The following is a 20,188-nucleotide window of genomic DNA, read 5'->3' as shown; positions in this document are numbered from 1 at the left end:
ACCCACCTGTGATTAAAAACCTGCCAGGTGAGTAAGGGTGGGTAGTTGCAACCACACAGTCCCACGGGACCAAAAGATTAATTGCACAGCATTGAAGGATGAGGAGCTAATATAAAACTCTCCCAACCTTCAAGCTGCAGAGTGAATTTTTTATCACAAGCCTCTTTTCTTTCCAGACTCTTTTATTCATGGCTGTTGTGTTTTGAACTCCTTTGGCCAAGGACTCCGACTGACTGGGATCTCAAACCTCAGTGTGGACAGCAATGTTTTCTATAACATTTCGGGCCATGGGCTTGTACTGGGTAAGTGAAGCAGCAAAATATCTATCCAACATGTGCTGATTCCCATTTGCATGAAAATGGAAAGAATGCAGATCCTTAACTGCCTTCTGAGAACTTTAATCACATCTTCTGCATTTTCTTGTGTCAGTGAATTTGGAATAAAGCTCCAACAATTCTACAAACAACTCCTAGAAACTACTTCCATTTGACCATATGCTCTGACTCTTCAGGACAGTCTTCACTTGATCAGCATCCCTTGTTTTTAAGTGAACAAGGAGAAGTAGAATTCTTTTAGGGGATTGATTAATCCATCTTTAGAAGAGCATCATTATGCAATATTTAAGATCCCAGCTTAGTGAAGCATTTAAGAGCATACTTACCTTTAACTCCACTCATTTGACATCAAAGATAATGGAGTGAAAGCATATGTTAAAAGTTAAGCAGAGGATTTAGCACTTAAATAAATTGGAGCTTGGAGCAACAAAAATGTTAAACAACAAAATATTTCTCCTAACTAACCATCAGGAGACTGACTTCCAGCATCTTCTGCTGGGATCTCATGTCGCCTGAATACCTAAAGATAGAGCTCGATTTTCATTTTCCATAAGAGATGTGAAAAAATGACCAATTTTAAGATAAACAGAGGAGGGAAAAAAAGCCTTTAGTCCTGATCCTGCAGTTCCACACACACAGCGAGTCCCTGTGGTGGGTGCTGTGTATAAACATAATGAGAAGTCATAGATCACAATTTAAACAGAGGAGACTATAAACTGAGAGTGATTATACACGTCTTGCAGATGAAGAGAGCTGGCTCAGAGAGATGCTCAAGGTGATGCACAGAATCCTTGCAGCCGTGGGGAAGCAGAACAAGATCTCCAACCTGCTGGCATCCCTTGGCTCACTCATGCTGGGACATGTGTTGGAGTTAAAGGACTCTGGGCTGAGCTGAAGTTTCAGCCTGAATACACTTTATCCCCAAGATGTCTTTAATGACTTCACTGTCAGCAGCTCCAGAGGGTCTGAAGGATGAATTTATGTATCATTTTGTTGCCTGTGAAGGAATATTTATTATAGCTGCCTCTTTACAGGTCCTGAACTGGACTCCCTCACTGGTTTCATTTAAAACCCTTATTTTCAGGAGGTTTGCAAGACAGTCATAAAAAGTCGCTCTGGGCTTAAAATTATTGGAACACCAGGTCTCAGCTTGGAAGCCAAAACCTTTTAAGGCACCTCAAAAAGTTTTGTGGATGTCAAAAGAACTGCTTTATGCTGTTCGTGCTCTGGTAGTGAGATGGTTTGTGGTAAACAGAGCCTGGAAAAGAGATATTTCCTAAATAGATCCTGTTCCAAAAAGTCAAGAAAGGCTCAAAAGACTGAGGGAAGGCTAAAAGTGATTAGTGCCATCCCCAAAAACAAAGGATGCAGATATTCCTGTGAAGTGGCTTATGCTACGGGTAGTAATCATTGGGGAAGGGATCTGTATTTGGAACAGAACTTGAGCAGATATAGATGAAAATAATAGTTTATGTTTACTAATAAACTAAATAGATGTAATTTGTTCCTAATGTGACACAAATAGAGATGTTCCATTTCATATTCTTATTCCAAAAGACCAGAGCAGGAGATCGTATGCTGATCATAGAATTATAGAACCATTAAGACTGGAAAAGACCTTTAACATCCAGTCCAAATATTACCCCAACACTGCCAAGTCCACAACTAAATCTTTCCTTAAGTGCCACATCCGCATGTTTTTTGAACACCTCCAGGAATGGTGACTCCTCCACTTCCCTGGGCAGCCCATTCCAATATTTGAACCACCCTTTCAATGAAGAAATTATTCTTAATATCCAATCTAAACCTCCCCTGGTGCAACTTGAGTCCATTTTCTCTTATCCTATTGATGTGTTCTGTGATTATGTGATTCTATCCTTACTTGGACTTGACTTGTCCAAGGTCTGTCCAAGGTTTGTCAAAGTCTTATCTTGTCAAAGACTGTCCACTTTTTGCTGTTGGGTGGCCCATTTCTTTAAGGTGTAGTTTAAAAACATATTTCTTTTGTTTTCTTTTTCCTACTTCAATACTGTTACTAGATCTGAGGCACCCCACGAGTCTGAGTTGTCTGATCAATTGGGTGATTGATTTCTCCCTCTTTCTTCTCATACTCCATTGCTTAGGGGGGCAATGCTCCACTTTTGTGTAGAGTTCCACCAGGTGTTTTTAAGTATATTTAGAAATTTTCTTACATGTAAGTAGGGGAGTGAATGGAAACACAGGAGATAGAGCAGACTTTGAGCCCCAGTACTGCCAGGAGCATGCCTGTGCAGAGGTGAGCCCCTTTCCCACTCTGAATCTCTCTTTTTCCCAGCTGTAAATCTGCTTTATAACATATATATTATTTGTTTTCAGCATAAGCTTGCAATACAGTAGACATGGTTGGTGATATATTCACATATAACACCTAGTGTGGTAAATATATGTGAATGTAACGCCTGGACTTGTGTGTATTGAAATGCAGAATCATGACAATAGGGAGGTTCCAGCTATATGTACATTTATGTTAATTTTTTCTTTTTTTTTTCTTGTTTTTCCTTTATTTTTCCTTCTTGACTTTCCTTATCTTTTTTCCCTTCTTTTTTTTTTCTTTTTTTTTTTTCTCTTTTAAAGGTGAGGGACTGGAAGAGGGGAACAGAGTCAGTAACAACATAGTGATTGGCCTTTCTGGAACTGATGGTTTATCCAACATTGAGACACTGTCACCAGCAGGGATTTATATCAGGGCTCCTGCCAATGACATTAAGGTGAGAAGTTCAGGTACAAGATAGAACATTTCCCTTCTAATCAAAGATATCAGAAAGATGCAGAGCTTCATTTATCTGGGAGATCATATACACAATATTTGCTTCGTGGCTGAGCTGTCAGAACCTGTGCTTCTGATGGGATATTGAAACAAGTGAATATTACAATATAAATTATGTTCATGGGGAAATTTATTACTCAAAATTTTTCTGCATTTGCATGTAATGAAATATTACAGTGAGATCATTCATACTGAGATACTTTAAAAAGTTGTTTATTTTCTAATACAGATTCAGAAAACTTGGAAAAAAGTGTAGGCTCAGCTTCTCGAGAATTGTTTCCTATTTCTGTCATTATATATATAAAAAAATCTCAATTTTAATAGACTGATGACAAACACACTAAAATGCACAATATCAAATGTATCTCTGTCTGGATTTAAAATTACATTGTACGTACATTTGCATTCGAGGGTGAGAAGAATGTATTCCCTGTCCTATGAAAATGACATTGATTTTAAAAGAAATGAACCTTCTCTATTCAATAGTAATAAAACACTGAACTTTTAAAGAGCTAACAGAGTAACAGCCCTCATATCAAAAAGCTGAGCTCAGTAAAAATCTTTTTATTCACTAATTCTCTGATGCTTTCTCTTAGTTTATACTTTTTTTTGGTCTTGCATTTTAGAATAAAGAGTCACTTTTAAGTCTTCCACGGAAGAAAAAATTTAATTTCCAGAAACTTCAAACCACTTTTCCTTCCCAAGTATTTTTAAGCCTGGAATTTCACTGAAACTGACCTTTCTTACCACACTTTCAGTAGTGACAAATGCGTATTTTAATTTAAAAAACTATCCTAACCTGTTCCATTGTTAACCTCCAGTAACCAAACCAAATACTAACTGTATGTGAAGACCTAATCACCCCCTGGGCTTCTGCTCCACAGGGAGAGAGTTGCACCTAAATTTGAAGGTGAAAAAGAGACCAACACATTTCCTATGTTATTATAAGGACAGCAGTAGTTATGAAGGAGAGGACTTTTCTGCAATTCCCTCAAGGGCATATTTATCATTTTTAAGACCATCAGATGTGGCTAAAAAGTACAACAACTAGGCAGGATCTTACGAATTTCACCTTCATTTAACACAGTTTTGTACTGTCATGCACTGACTTACCCTGGAGCGTTGACTCCATTGCCAGTGGCTCAGCTTTTGAAAAGGTTTGCTGCAATTGCCTCTGTGGGGACGTGTGAACTGACTGTGGTGGATTTTCAGCACATTTATTTAGCCCTCCCAGTTCTCGTGTCTTCACAGAGATGCCCAAAGCTGCTTCTGTCTGGGCTGTGTACCCAAATATCAAGGGGTTCAGTCTGCTCTCCAGAGCTATGGTGCTCAAGGTGGAGCAGCAGATGGCCCTGGAAGGGTTGTTGATAACCCTTGTCATAAACAGTCTCTTAGAGTGGGATATTTGAGGTGTTGCAGCAGCAAAAGAAAAATATGAAGTTGCCCAGCTTAAAATTGTTATTAGCTGCACTTCCTGTGTGACAGAACCAAGCAGAGCTCTGGTAGACATAGAAGTACACAGATATTAAGAGAAAAAGTCACATTTCTCCCAATCAAAACAATTGTGGACTTTTCCTTAGCACAATAATAATCACTAAATTCAGGGGATGGTGGTCCAGCACAATTTAATGGGGAAATCTGAAGAATGTCATGGGAAAGACTTATCTTCCTGCTGCCTGATTTCCAGGCCAGGACATGAAAAATTTCCCCTTTTAGATTTTAATTCTAGGTATTTGTCAGTCTTTGTGTTTCTTGGTGGGGTTTTTTGTTTGTTTGTTGTTGTGGGTGGTGGTGGTGTGTTTTGGTTTTTTTTTTTTAATCTTCAGATTTCCATCTTTCAATTACTGGTTTTAAACTTGGGGGCTGCAATCCCTAAGGCAAAGACTACAGCTAAGATAAGCAGGGAGCTCTAGGCCTACAGTGTTACATCTTCTGTGCATGATGGGTTAAGCTTTTCCACAGTGAGACCTGCAATAATATTTTCATAACTACTCAATTTACTTGGGAGCCTAAATTTGCATCGGCGGCTGAAGAGCTTAAATTTCCTTGAAAATCAGTGGTGTCCTAAACGGTGTGGAAATTGGGACAGAGCAGTCACTCAAACCTGAGCCTACAAAGACATTTGGAGACCCAAATCCCTCTGGTTTCCATTTGACTTAAGCTCTTAAGTGCATTGCTGAATCAGGCTGTTAGATAAAATTTTATACTTGGACAGTATGAGTGCAAAGTGATTATTACAACGTTAGTATAATATTTTTTTAAATACAGTGTGTGAGCCCAGGTTATCACTTTTTAGTGTCATTGACAATTTCGTTAACAGTTTGTTTCTTTTCTTTTAAATGCTGTCAGCACAAGGAACTGAAGATGCCCCTCTGGGATAGTGCCTCTTTTGTCACTGAAACTTCTGCCCTATGTCCCTAGTTTTGTTTTTGTGTGCAGGAAAAGCAACTTTAAAAGTAGGTTTATATTTTTTTTCTCTTGGGTCTCTTGGGCCCAGTGAATCTTAAACTTTTTGTAGTAAATCCCAATAAATATTTTCAATGCCTTGAAATCCTAGAGCCAGCATGGAGAGCTCATGCATAACAAGGTACAGACTAGGCTTGAGAAATTCAGCAGGATCCTCCCTTTCCTTTCTTACCATGATGTTGAGGAGTGGGAAACAGCTCCAGTGAATGAACAGGGTGGAGCTCAGCCCCTGTCTCTGTGTCAGAGGAGTGACTGATGGTCACTGTTGGTATAAGTGACTGATTTCACTGCTGGCAAATGCATTTGTTCCCCAGCGTCACCCCACCCAGCCATTCTCCACCATACCATTGTTTTTCACCATTTCATCCCAACTGAGACCTTTTCCAAAACGTTTCCTGCAAGGTGGGTGCACGCTGGGCCCACTGCCGGGTTCTTAAACCGGGGTAGCAGTGCTGGGCCTGCTGTCCAGAGCTTTAATTTTAATCCCTAAAGTCAACAGTTTGAGTCCCAGCTATCTGAAAGAAACTCGTGAAATATTTACACCAGCAGAGTTGTGAGGTTAAGAGACACTTAAAACGTCAGCCACTCGATTTTACTGACTTGCCATGCACAGCTCCAGGTGTTTGCCATGCTCAGGGAGGTAATTTCTCTCCGGAATTTTGGTTGCACGGACATTCGTAATATACTGACTTCCACAAAGAATTGATTTCCACACAAAATTCCCTGCTTGCCTAAAACCCCTGCCCTCCAGCCACTGGCTGGCTGAATAAATATGCAGGTTTTTTTTTTTTCCTTCTCCTTATGAATCATGTGTAGAACGCACGATTGGAGTCTCAAGTAAAAGATCCCGGGGATGATGTGACCGGACTGCAGAAGTATTTTGTATAAAGGAAAAGGGTCTGTGGCTGCACTTTTCAGAAAGAGCAGCAGTTGTACCTGGTGATAGAGAAAGTAGAGCTTTGGGTCTCAGTACTTTGTTCCTTGACAGATGTCAGGGATCAGGACTGCAGGGAACACACTTGGATGGGTCAGAGGAAAGTAATTGGTATACGGAGGGTTTCACCTCAAGGTCGTCAGGCTCAGCTTTGATTTGGACCATCAGGGACTAAAAAGTCATTAGTGTTTTAACAGTGTCCAGTGACCTATGAATGGTGGTGGTGGGTGTCAGCCCCGATCTTAGAGAACAAGCTCCTCTTACAGCTGCAAGAAAGGTTATCTTAGTGAGCAAGACAGCTCCAGAGAGCAATTAATCTTGTCTGAGGATAGGAGAGTTGCCTTCTGGACATGTCTATGCCTTATTTTTTTCTGAGAAAGGGAGCCTAAGTTTACCAGGGTGGACTTCAGCATCAAATTTTTACACATGCAAGGTGGGTGAGAGGGATTCTGCACAGGTGCACACATGAAAACATTGTTATATGGACACTATCCATAACCAGCTGGATTTGGCTGATCTCCAAACTAAACAGGCAACAGCAGGTTTTTTTGCCCTAGAGTAGAAAAGCTCAGAACCCACTAAATTTAACCCACACAACCCACTTGCTACACAATCTGTAAGTACTAAACTCCTAATTTTAAGGCCAGTTGGACCTTATGTTCACTCATTTTTACCCCTTGCAATAATATAAAAATGTAACTCTTTAGTTTCTTAATTAAGAGATATTAAATAACAACTTACAGCACATCTTCCCATGGTTATTCACTTACCCTGTTAAAAATAATTCAAACCACATAATTTACCACAAGTGTAAGCAAGTTTAGTTGTTCAGCCACTGACATATCCTGATGTTCTCTGCTTTCTCTTGACTTTTAGTAGCATCCCTTTTTCAATGCAAATATTTCTTTACCCTGTGTTTGCTTTGTGAGACAGGAGAAAGATTCAGATTGAGAAGGAAATCAATAAACTGAATAGTTTGTGATTTACCTTTCCTTCACGACATTTCCACCTTTTATAGAAAGGAATTTTTAAGCATAAGTTTTCCACCCATTTTATTCTTACCTACTTCTTCAAGAATTGTGACAACACTTTTTTTCTGTCATTTGTCTCTGTTGCTTGGCCAACCCTTGTTGTCTGGCTTAAAACAGTTTTTTTAAGACTTTTACCAGCCATGCTTATCAGAATTTGAATGGACTTCAGCTGAGATTTTAATTTGGGGTTTTTTTAGGCTGATTTTTTTTTTTTCCAGAAATCTGTGGTAATATATTTTCAGAGTTACATATTTTTCTCTACAGGGTAACACAGTGTGTGGTGCTGGGTATGGCTATTTCTTTCATCTGTCCCCTGAGGGACCATCCAAAGTGCCTCTCCTGTCCTTCAGCGAGAACAGAGCTCACTCCTGCACGAGGTACTTGGGGATTTTTTATTAAAGAGGTTTTCCTTCAGTGAATGGTTGTGACAACTAAAATTGCAGTGGTGGGCAGAAAATGCCTTGCCCCTCTTTTTGGAACTTTTCCCCCCCAGTTTTGCTCCCTTTCAGGTCCTCCTCCCTTGTAAGCAGAGTTATCTGCAGCAGGGCAGGATCACTGTCAGGGATGTGCTTGGGGCTGTTTTTCTGGTTTCCTTTTAGTTTAAATACAGTCATAGAATCATAGAATGATTTGGGCTGGAAGATGCTTAAAGAGCATCTGGTTCCAACTCTCTGCCATGGGCAGGGACACCTTCCATTAGACCAGGTTGCTCTGAGCCCCATCCAAGGTGGCCTTGGACACTTCCAGGGACTGGACAGCCACTTCTTTACTTTGCTTCCTGGTCCTTTCTTCATCATTCACAAGCCCTGTTTGTTAACTTGCAGGAATTCCCTGTGCTGTTAACAAGCTCCTCTACTTTACCCCCTTGTTTAACTAGTCCCAAGGTAATTTAAGGTGCCACATTTAACACATTTCCTCATCAACAGCAAAGCACTGAAGCATTAGATGATGTGTTGAATTGAAAGCTCACTTTCTATGTCTACCAGGAATTTTGAGAAGAGAGTGGCTGCAGGAAAACAGATACACAATTTCTTTCTTACACACTTAGATTTAGATTAGGTATCAGGAAGAATTTCTGCCCTGTGAGGTGGGGAGGCCCTGGCACAGGTTTCCCAGAGAAGCTGTGGCTGCTGCATCCCTGGAAGTGTTCCAGGCCAGGTTGGATGGGGCTTGGAGCAACCTGGGATAGTGGAAGGTGTCCCTGCCCATGGCAGGGGGTTGGCACCACGTGATTTTTAAGGTCCCTTCCAACCCAAACCATACTGTGATTCCATGATTCTATGACATTTCATGTGACAACTGTTCCTATAGTATGCAGGAATGACTATTCAAAAGAGCTTTTGCCTGTACTTCCCTAAAACAGAAACTATATTAAAAAATATTATACTGAAAATCAGTGGATGGAGTGACCTGAATTTTGAGGAAATCTGGATATTAATCTGGATTTAAAATCTCTGAGAAAGTCAAACCAAGGGCAGGATTCAGGAACATGTACATTTGGGCTATACTCCAAGTTGACTGAATACAAGATAAGGAAAAGCCTTATCTCTCCAAACTCATATCAGGCTTATCTGAAGGTGATGCTGAAAACTCATAAGCAAGGTGGGGATGTCATCTTTCAGTGACACTGCACACTTGTTAGCCCTGCTGTGGCTAATTCTGAAAATGCATGAAAAGAAATTTTAAATATGCTCACTGGCATGGTTAGATGCCTAAAATAAGTAGTGTATCCACCGATCTCTGATTTGGGGTTAAATGATAAAGTCTCATGAGACAACTGTTACAGATTTACGATTTTAGATATCTAAATGATGAATATAAAAATCTGCTCACCAGTACATGCACTGTAAAGAATCAGTCTCCATAGCTTTCTTTCCTAAACAGGTATGGATTGCTGGTGTACCCAGAATATCTGCCAGACAGCTTAAACAGACCTGTTCAGTTCAACAACTTCACAGCTTGGAGCTGCCAAGGGGGAGCACAGGTATGTTTGTCCTGACTGTCCCCTGGGATGTTCAGGATCTTTCCAGGTATCTCACCTCTACACTGACTTCATCTTTGGGGCTGCAAATGTGACTGTCACAGTCACTGTAAAGCTCTTGCACCTGTATGTTCAAGTTTCTCATCTGGAGGCTCCTATTTTAATGAAAAAGCCAGAAACACGATTTGTGTGAATTCTTTTTACAGCTTCAGTGCAGAATCAGTGCTCCTTTCACCAGCAGCTGGTGCTCTCTGTAACCATCTAACATCTGTCTGCACTATAAACATGAAATCATAGAATGGTTTGGGTGGAAGGGACCTTAAAGGCCATCTAGTTCCAACCCCCCTGCCTTGGGCAGGGACACCTTTCACTAGATGATGTTGCCAAAAAAAACATTCTGAGTGGATCTGAGCTATTCTTGAAGACTGCAGTTAGTAAAAAATCTGATACCTTCATAGGGCTGATGGCTTCCAGGGGATTTTTTTCATTCTTATTAAAAATTTGCATTTTTCATTTATTTGAATTTGTCTAAATTCATTCTTCAGCTATTACAGTTCATTATTAATTAATCTGATTACAAAAACCCCACATCACTCATTATTATCTGATGCTTTCTTCCCACACATACAATTTAGATCTTGTGATCCTCTTAACCCCCTGTCTGATGACCTGAACAGTTTGTATGTGTTTCTCTGTAAGTCATGTTTTTTTGCTTCACCAATCCTATCACTCTGAAGGTGTGCTGTTTTTCAGTGTGATTTTTTTTAATTAGTGTATCTTCTTTCTGGAAAAGCTTGTTACTATAAAAAAAAATCCCCAGAACTAAAAAGTTGTTTTGCAGGAGTTTTTTGTTTGTTTATTTTCTCTGCCTAACTTGTAATTTCTTTGTATGTGACTGACTGAGAATACATGGATAATTAAGTTTATTCTGCATCTTTCCATGGGCTCCCTCCAGAAACAGTTTTCTTTCTTTTAGGTGCCCCATCTCTGGAAATGTTCAAGGCCAGGTTGGATAGGGCTTGGAGCAACCTGAGATAGTAGAAGGTGTCCCTGCCCATGGCAGGGGGTTGGAACCAGAGGATTTTTCATGTCCTTTCCAACATAAACCATTCTATGATTTGACGATGATGATTATTCCTTTATTTTCCTTTTATATAGATTTTCAGTAGCAGGAATCTTGAACTCCAACATTTCTTGATTTCTTCTTGCAAAGACTTTGGCATTGACATCGTGGAGAGCCTGGGAAACACCTCTGTGTCTGACAGTGTTTTAATTGGACACACTGGGCAAAAGGTGAGCTCTACAGGAATGATTTCAATGTTCCCTTCAAATGGGAAATTGGAAAAATAAGAAAAGGCTGCAGAACAGCCCATGCTCCATGGCAGCCTTGGTGAATCTCGGGTTTTAAATAGATTGTACGTAAATATAATAGATGTAAATAAATGTATGTAAATAGAATAGGCTGTGGTGTTGGTGTCTTCTCCTAAGTAACAAGAGACAGAACAAGTGGAAATGGCCTCACGTTGTGCCAGGGAAGGTTTAAATTGGATATTAGGGAAAATTTTTTCACTGAAAAGGTTATCAAACATTGGAACAGGCTGCTCAGGGCAGTGGTGGAGTCCCCATCCCTGGAGGAATTTAAAACATGTGCAGATGTGGCACTTGGGGACATGGGTTAGTGGTGGCCTTGGCAGTGCTGGGGGAATGGTTGGACTTTAAGACCTTGGAGGTTTTTTCCAACCTAAACAATTCAATGGTTGTATGATTTTTTCCCCGAACATCTTTTTGTTTCATTATGGACGTTTTGAAGATTTTTTTAAAACAAATTTGAAACAAGGACTCTGATTTTTCTATTTTAATTTAGAACTATTTAAAAATTCACATTGTAATGTATGATTCTGTATATTCTTTATAAAACAACATTCAAAAGTAAAAACAAAATCACAAAACCAAGAAGCTGAAGGATATTAGCAAGACGAGAGCTAATTTTTCCCCTCCTTATATTTTTTTTCCAAGATTGTCATGCTCTCAGAAAAACCCTGGAACTTCACAGAACATGGATTTTTGAGAAAAATCACAATTTTTGTTTAATCAAAGGTTTTTAACAGAATTTCCTATATATTCCCATATATTCCTGTATTCTTTTTGCTGGAATAAACAGACAGCATTTAACCACACACAACAGGGTTTAGTTTAGTGATTTGAGAATTATGAGGGGGAACACCAGATTTAGTTTCTATCCCGATCAACACTTTGGTTTCCTCTGCTGTCTTGTAGCATCATTGGTCCACCTGGAACACAGAGTGTTACTTTTTTTTGCTTGAGAGTGAAAAATGTAATTTTATTTATGCAGTAAATATGATCTTCTTCCATTATTTCTTTAGGCAGCTGGACAAAGTCCTTTGGGTGCTACCAGGTTGTTAACAGATTAATAACATGGATAACAATGGAATTTTAGTTACAGCTGGCCACAGCTGCTTGTTCATGATTTTGAGGTCTTTTTATTTTTCCTTGCTCAGTTCTCTATTGCTGTTTATTAAATTAATTTTCCTTTTGACTGGCAGAAAAAGGGCTTTAAATGAGTTTTCTTCAGAAGCTCACAGAAGGAAAGCTCTATAGCAGGTCTGTTGTAGATATGTAGTTCAGATAAAATCCTGGCTTCACCTGTACAACCTTGCAGTGTCCCAATGCATTTGTCTCAGGCACCAAAGGGTGGGTGTCTTTGTTTTTTGCTTTGCAGGATCTATGGAAGGACTCCAGTGTTGTACTTGTTAAGAGATTTAGAGGCGCTCAGCTGTGCCTTGTTTCTCGAAGTACCCCAGGGGGGTGATTATCTTTGATTATCTCATGATAAGAGCCTCCTTGTCATAATTTACATCTTAATGTATGTAATTCTCCCTTTAATAATGATGTCTCTTTAATATCAATTAAAACTTTATGACATTAATTTAATGGGAACCTTGGATATTCCTCTCTGCTGTAGCCCTTCCACTTTTTGACAGCAGGGCTTCAAAATAAGATTGTTTTCTGGAGACATCAGGGCATTTAAAAATTGGGGCTTTGACCCATTAAAACATTAGTGGTAGGGCTAAATCCAGGGCCAAGGGAAAGATTTTTGCTGACTTCCTAGACATCCAGCAAGCCTCTCCCATGCTTTCATAAAGCAACTCATTGTCTTTGTGGAGCCATTTCAGGAGAAGGATTTCTTCATGGGAAAAGCAGAAGTTCTGAGACAGGTGACACACACTAGAGAGGAATTATTGTCTCACACCATTCTATTTGCTATTTATCTAAATGAAACGAATTAATAAAAAATATAGAAGGGAGGTATGATGGAAGAACCAGAATTGTGAACAAAAAAACAAATAAGAGATTTTCTAAGCGATTTGTTACCAAAAGTCAGGGGTTTCTGCTTAGCAGTGGTTTGGAAAAAGATGGTCCAAGGACCAGAACCATCACTCCAGATGTTTTGGGCTCAGAATAAAAAAATCTGATGGAGCTACTGTGCCTTAAAGAAACTAAATGAAGTAATAAACTATTTATAAAAGTCCATTTCATTCTACATTTTCAGTTGAAGAGGATGTTTCCACATAGGGTGGATTTCTTGACTGATTCTCTTCTATAGCTTTTGAGAGTTATTCTACAAGTCTTTTACTACAAACACTCAAAAATCTAGTTTGTCCATTACATTTCTCACCACTTGTGGGTTTTGCTCTTCCTTTCCAGTTCTTGTAGCTCTGTTGGATCCTGAAGTCAACCAGAGCATTGCTGAGAGCCTGGCTTAAGTGCTTCCTCCATCCCAAAGCACAAAAAAGGCTTTTGAATCTCAGCTCTCAGATTTTTCTTAGAACAGAAATTAGATATTTGTAAAGTAGGGAAAATTCCTAATTGCTGGACAAGAAAGGGTAAAGTAAAAGAGGCTGTAAAACTCTGCTCTCCGTGCCTTTTAGGTGGAGTCTTTCTTCCCAGGGAATGTGTAATTTCCATTCTCTTCAAATGTCCGACTTTATCTACTATGCAACAACCCAGACAAAGGGCAACGATCCGCCTTGAAAGTGATGTTATCACATGTTGTAAATGGTGATTTAAACAGGTGTTAATTATCAGAATTTGCAAAACAACAGCTTATATCTGTCCTTCAAACCCCTCAACCGTGGCAATCACATTCTTACATCCCAGCTACTGCGTCCTGAATGCCCCATCCCTGGAAGTGTTCAAGGCCAGGATGGACGAGGCTTGGAGCAGATCCACTGGAAGGTGTCCCTGCCCGTGGCAGGGGGTTGGAATGAGATAATATTTACGGTCTCTTCCGACTCAAAGAATTCTAATATTCTGTGATTCACACGGTGATGTTTCCCAGCTCTCTTCATTCCCTCATTTCAGGAGAGAACCTGCATGTCAGCAGGACTAAAAACTCCCAAAAGATACCAACTCCTCATCTCCAACACGGCTTTCAGGAACTTTGATGTGAACACCTGCACAGCAATGGAGACTTGCTCTGGCTGCTACCAAGGGCAGGGTGAGTCTGGTTTACATTTATTTAGCAGGATTTCCACAGTCCCTGGATTCCTCCCATTACAGATTCATATGTTTGGAAGTTCAGACAACCATTGATAACTGCTCTACTCTCCACGGGTTGAGGTTTCAGGTTTTCTCCAATCTCCCTTCATCACTTAGTTGAAGCCACATATTACATATATTTTAAGACAAATGTAGCTTTACTTCTGCCCTGATTTAATTTTCTCAGTGAAAAGTGTTTTTATACACTGCCTTGTTTCTGCATCTACATTTTGGGAGGTAAAATTTCAAGAGTGATGATTTCTTTAATAGCTATGACCAAACTCACAGAATTTCACCAAGATCCTACCTCAGGCCAGCTTAAACCTTAGGTGAATTTGCCTGAGATAATGTGTAAACTAAGCATCCTTTTGAGCTTTGAAGAGGTACTCAAAGGCTCTTTGAAGAATATTCCAACTGCAATTACCTCTTAAATATATTTATATATAAATGAACACTGCCCTACAATAACATAGCAGAGAAAAAGTCTTCAGGAGGTGAGATCAAAGGACAGGAGGAATAGTAAAATCTGGCTTAGAGAGGTTACAGCTGAGAATAGAACAGTTAGATAGTAACCCATGTGGTGTACGAACACTCATGCCTAAGCTGACTTGTTATGGTCCATGGGGCAATTATATTCTGACATTTCTGTAAATATTAGTGTGTTCAAAAACTTCCTGTGCTTTAGCCCACATAAATATTCATCCTTTCTGCAGCTACCTGTGTTTCAGTAGTGAAAGAATCCCCCAGACTCACTTTTCAGCCAAGGATTTATTCTACCCAGTGCTGTGCATATGCACAGGAGTCAAGTATATTTACACACCCATTAAGAGTCCTCCTCTCTAAAAAATTTGCCTTCAGGAAAAGGCAGAAGTGATCTATCAAAATCACTGTTTTGTGGTCTGTAACTTTTGGCAGTGGGGTCTGTTTGGAGGAGGTGCAGGTAGGACCAGGAGCAGCAGCTGGATCAGGCAAGTCTGTAAGCACAAGTCACAGGGCACTGGGCAGGTTGGGCCTGGCCATGGCACAGTAATAGCCATTCTTGCAACCATCTCTATCTATTTTTCTGAATCTCCTCATCTCGTTGACTCATCAGACATTTTTCCAAAGTGAAGGTGGAATGAAGTTTGTCTCTTTTCCTCCAGAGATGTCTTCAGGCCCATTACGTGAAGTGACCATTCTCTTTTCCCGAAATGCTGCTTGTTGCCCACAGGTGGGTTTACAGTGAGAGCTGAACGTCTGACCTTTATCAACTCACCTTTCCAAGTGTCCTTCCCCTTCCCTCACTCTGCCATCCTTGAGGATCTCGACGGCTCCATCACAGGACAGGAAGGAAGTCACCTCCTGCCTTCCACAGATATCCTTGGGGCATCTTGCACAGCCAGTGCCAACTTCAGTCAAGCTTCTGGTGGCAGTGTTTGTGGCAGTGACATTGTTTTCCACCGTATGGCCCTTCATTTGTAAGTAATTATTCCAATTCCAAAAAGTTGGCATGAGTGTTGCTTGCTGTGTTTGATACTGAGATTTCTTCAGGGTCTGAACTTAGTCCCAGGACTCCTCCCTTTCTGCTAGGTCCTAAACTGGGCCTAAAGCCTGAGCAGTGGCATCCATTGGTCCGTGCTTTTTGTCCATGTGGTCTCTGTCACTGTTTTTGTTCTGTCTTCTTGTTCTCATCCGGATATTCTCAGGCATGGTTTGAGAGATAGCAGAAGAACTATTCCCAACTGGTCATTTGGATGTAGGCACTGTGTTTTTGAGAGGGAACTTGTGTGAAATTGCATGGAATAGTTTCCAGGAAAGAATCTTTGGTTTATTTTATTTGCTAAGTTATATATGATCTGCCCAAGTTTGATTATTTTCTGATGTTCTCAGCAAGCCGCTTATCTTGCTTACCTTGGTGTCCTATTTATAGTTCCTGTCCAGAGGCAACCCAGGCAGTGCTAAGTGGGCCTTTAAGAGGAGGCTGTTGTGTACTGCTATTTTGTCACTCTTCAAGCTACCAGGAGGATAGAAACTGGCCTTTGTCAAAATAAGAATTCAGGTCGAGCTGGGGATTGATGCTCAAAGTGAGATCAATAGCAAAGCCTCAGACGGTCAGAGATTCAGTGGACAAACAGAAAATTTGCCACGATTTTCTGAGTGGTGACCTATAAAATGTGAATGAAACCTCTCAGCTGATAGTGAGATAGAGTCTTAAAAAAAATAAAGTTTTAATTAGACTTTAAGTCTAATTAAGCATTACCTTTTACGCTTACTCTGAGAGATTTCCTCAAATACTCCCAAAGAATGAGAGGTCACAGAATCATAGAACGGTTTGGGTTGGAACAGACCTTAAAGATCATCTAATTCCAATCCCCTTCAAGTCTTAACTAGAAAGTCTTTGCCATCTGATTTCACTGCTATATGAGTTTTAAAATCTATCAGATTCTTGTATTATGTTTTCTAGTAAAAATGGATTAATCATTTTATGGTTTCACGGATGCAGCTCTCATACCATAAACAACTATATTGTACAGAAGATATAAAAAAGTTGTGATGTATTTCATTGAAAGAAAACTTTCCAGTGGATCTGTTTGTGCCACTCTCTTGCAGCCATGCCTTTCTTACCCACTTCATTAGGACTTTCTGATCTTTCATTTTGCTGTTTTTTGCTTGCTGCAAGTTAAATTTAGTCAATTCAGATCATTAAAATTTATAAAGACTGATTCAGACTCACAACCAAAGTAATCTGCTTCAATCTATAGAGTTATGGTTTCCCACCAACATGATGGGATCAGACAGTGGTACAAGGGAGACTTGAAACTCAAGAATAAACTTTTGTTATTGTGAGTGGCAGAACTATTTTAACAACTAGGTATTTGCTTTTCCAGATTTGAGATGCCAGTTTTCACTTGATTTCAAGAGGCTGGGATAGATACTATCAGTGTTTGTAAATGGAAACCATCGAATCACAGAATGGTTTGGGTTGGAAGGGACTTTAAAAATCATCTATTTCCAATCCCCCTGCCATGGGCAGGTACACCTTTCACTAGACCAGATTGCTCAGTGCTCCATTTAACATGGTCTTGAACACCTCCAGGGAAGTGATGAATGAGAACCCATTTGTTTGTTGTCTTAATCATGATAGAGGAACACAACGAATAAATGAACAAATCACTTTTTGGGTGAAAGGGACTGCAGTAAATCTGTGACATAGCTCTCAGAGCTTACTCAGCAGTGAAAAATTATTGGAAAGATTTGTAAACTGAGCCAGAGACTTAATATAAGTGAATTCAAATCAGATTGAAGACATATGAAGTTAGATATTGGCCTGAAGAACATGTGTGGTCACCACATAGACACTGGCAATGTGTCCCATCACAGCTGATGGAAACCTGGATCCTTGATTTGTTTGCCCATGGAGAGATGTCCAGTGCAATTTAAAATGTCCTGTGCTATCTCCCATTGCTTGTCACTCCATGGGAGAAGGACAAGGACCTCCTGGAGATGCTGTGTCAGATCTGACATCTCACACCAAAGTATTTGATTGCTTGGGAAATTTGGAGCAGTCCATTGTCTCCCCACGCTGGACTTGCTCCTGCCTTGGAGCAGCTGGCAAGGGAGGACACTTGCAAATTCCTGACGTAAGAAAAAAGGTGAAAAAGACTTTCAGTGATCCAAACACCACTCCTCCTTTCCTCCCCATGCTCATCTTCCCTTCCCAGTTCCCTGCTCAGCTTTTCACTTCCTTTTCGAAGTACAAGTCTGAACCATTATCCATTTTTTTTTGCTGTTTCAGGTTCATAGCATACAAGTAGGAATGCTGAAGTGCTCTGTCAGAGGGCTGTTAATTATTCATGTCTGCCTCATAATTCATGTTTTAGAAGAAGGAGGAAAAAAACCTCTTCCCAGATAGGAAAAAAAAATAAAATCACTTGTTCCACTGAAGGAGAAAACTGTAAGGCTTTCAGCTACCTGCAGGCTTTGCATGTGATTACTCTTTCTTATAATGAAAACAAAACTCTGCAACAAATTAAGAGCTGGGAGTCATTCTGATTTAACAAAAAGGATACTGGGTACAAGGCAAAATAAAACTGTACTAGATGTTTTTCTAGACTAGTTAGCCATGAGGTCTTAGGGAAATCAATTCCCTTTCAAGTCTGTGTTTACCCTGATGAAATGGACTACCAGTCTTTGGGTCGATGCTGAGTGGTAGATGGAGCTTCTCACAACATTGCCTGTAGAGTGATTTGAGTCCTTTTGGATACTGCAACTATGTAAAAATTTATGATAGTTCCTGTATTCAATGCACCTTGTTTCTCTGGCGTCTAAATGTGGGTAAGGAGTGAGTACAAGTAGGAGTTTATCTGCACCATTGCTGTTAATTCTGGAAGAGTTAACCTGATCTAAATTTTGTCTTCCTAGTAAATTGCATAAGAGTTTCCCTGGAAGTGTTCAAGGCCAGGTTGGATGGGGCTCTGAGCAAGCTGGTCTACTGGAAGGTGACCCTGCCCATGGCAGGGAGGTGGAACGAGGTGAACTTTCAGGTCCCTTCCAGCCTAAACCATTCTATGATTAATCATACTGATGACTTATCAATCAAGGTTTTATTTGAAGCAAGTATCCTTTATTTCCCTTCTTTATTATTCATCTGCATAAGCTGGGAGTTGACTTACATCAAAGATATTTGGCAGTGCGAGTAGCAGAAGCCAGCTGTTAGTCTGTCCTCCTGAGGACTCTGTGCTTAACAGAATAACCCAAGAGACCATGAGCATCCTCTCTGTGTTGCTTCCAGATCCTCTCTCCTGAGTAGCTCCCAGCAGCCAAATCACTATCATATTAAGTTGAAAGACTGTCAGCAGGCAGCTAAATAAGCGTGGTGAGTCAGGGGGACTGCTCAGTGCTCCAAAATGGACCTGGTAAAGGACCAGAATGGGAATAAAATGAGCTGGGGGGAATGAAGAGTGAAAGTCAATTAATAAAATATCCACAGCACGACCAGAGGATGTGGGGGTGGGAGAAGAAGGAGAATCGGTGAATTTTATCCAGATGTATTTGAAGAGTGTTTGCAATAAAAAGGGGATATTTTAGGATTAGTACAGCAAAACATGACTAGGAGCAATTGGCAGAGGTTGAGCAGAGAGAATAAAGACAGGTGGGTGACAGGAAAAAATTCCTAGCAGTACAGTTTCTTGGATTCATCTCATCTCAGTAAAAGGATAAAAGTACTGTTGCTTGGCTTTCTTTATTTTCTGATAAGAAAGGAATTAAAAACCACTCTGGAAGAAATCCCTGTGTTGTGCTCTGTAGTCCCTGGAATATGTGACCTGTAAGATCTGCACTTTGCTGGTTGTACTTACCACTCATCATAAGCTCTGTGGTCAGTAAAAGTGGAGTGCTACCAAACCAGGGGTGAAAAACAGATTACAAGCCCCTGAGCCCAAGACTTAAGGACTGAACCCATGATCATGTGGCCAAAGTGAAGACACAAGAGCATCCTCATTTTGGTAGGAAGTTACTCTGTAAAAGGAAAATGTCCCAGGCAAAAGCAGTAAAACAGTCTCATCTCCTGTGCTCTCTCCCTTGGTCCAGAGTGGTGCAATTCTCTGTGTTGCTCAATAAAAAGCATGAGAAGCTTGAGATAGTGCGTTTTTTCTTCCTCTGAGTTTCAGGGGTGGACTCCAGCTCCAAAAATCCTAAAGGCTGAAGAAAGCAATGGGTTTTGAGAGGGTAGTCCTGGCATGACAATCTCTATTGCAGCAACCTCAGATCACTCCCTGATCCTGAGGGCAATGGGCCAAGCTTGGCCATGGCCATGTTATTAACTTTCTCAGCCTCCAAGACATAGTGAATGTTGTATCAGGACTAACTTTTAGGAAAGATCCCCTGCCTGGGAGCTGTCTGGGATAGGGCTGGTTGGTGCAAGTTAAAAGCTTGTCTGAGACCACTTTAATTATCTGAGTTTACAATGTGGGCAATTAACTCTTTACCTTTGTGCTCTTTAATTTACCAGAATGCACATAGTTTATTAACACTTTTTTCCCCCGGAACATATGTTTGGAGGGAATAAAAGGGTTTGTTCGAGAAAAACACTAGAAA

At 40.3% G+C, this 20,188-nt stretch overlaps 1 protein-coding gene across 1 annotated transcript in view; it reads left to right on the top strand.

Annotated features, from left to right (window-relative positions):
- PKHD1 (PKHD1 ciliary IPT domain containing fibrocystin/polyductin) overlaps positions 1-20,188 on the top strand; it is a 253,982-nt gene that overhangs the window by 118,050 nt on the left and 115,744 nt on the right. Inside the window, exons 40-46 of the mRNA XM_027738336.2 lie at positions 177-302; positions 2,949-3,082; positions 7,837-7,949; positions 9,457-9,556; positions 10,712-10,846; positions 13,937-14,072; positions 15,324-15,570. Of these exons, the coding sequence (XP_027594137.2) occupies positions 177-302; positions 2,949-3,082; positions 7,837-7,949; positions 9,457-9,556; positions 10,712-10,846; positions 13,937-14,072; positions 15,324-15,570 (991 nt within the window). The remainder of the gene's footprint in view (positions 1-176; positions 303-2,948; positions 3,083-7,836; positions 7,950-9,456; positions 9,557-10,711; positions 10,847-13,936; positions 14,073-15,323; positions 15,571-20,188) is intronic.

The sequence above is a fragment of the Pipra filicauda genome, unplaced genomic scaffold (genome assembly GCF_003945595.2).
Source record: "Pipra filicauda isolate LSUMZ 115617 unplaced genomic scaffold, ASM394559v2 scaffold24_size8852520_pilon, whole genome shotgun sequence".
Lineage (NCBI taxonomy): Eukaryota > Metazoa > Chordata > Aves > Passeriformes > Pipridae > Pipra > Pipra filicauda.
Note: the sequence above shows the minus strand (reverse complement) of the source record. Positions and strands in the feature narration are given on the sequence as shown.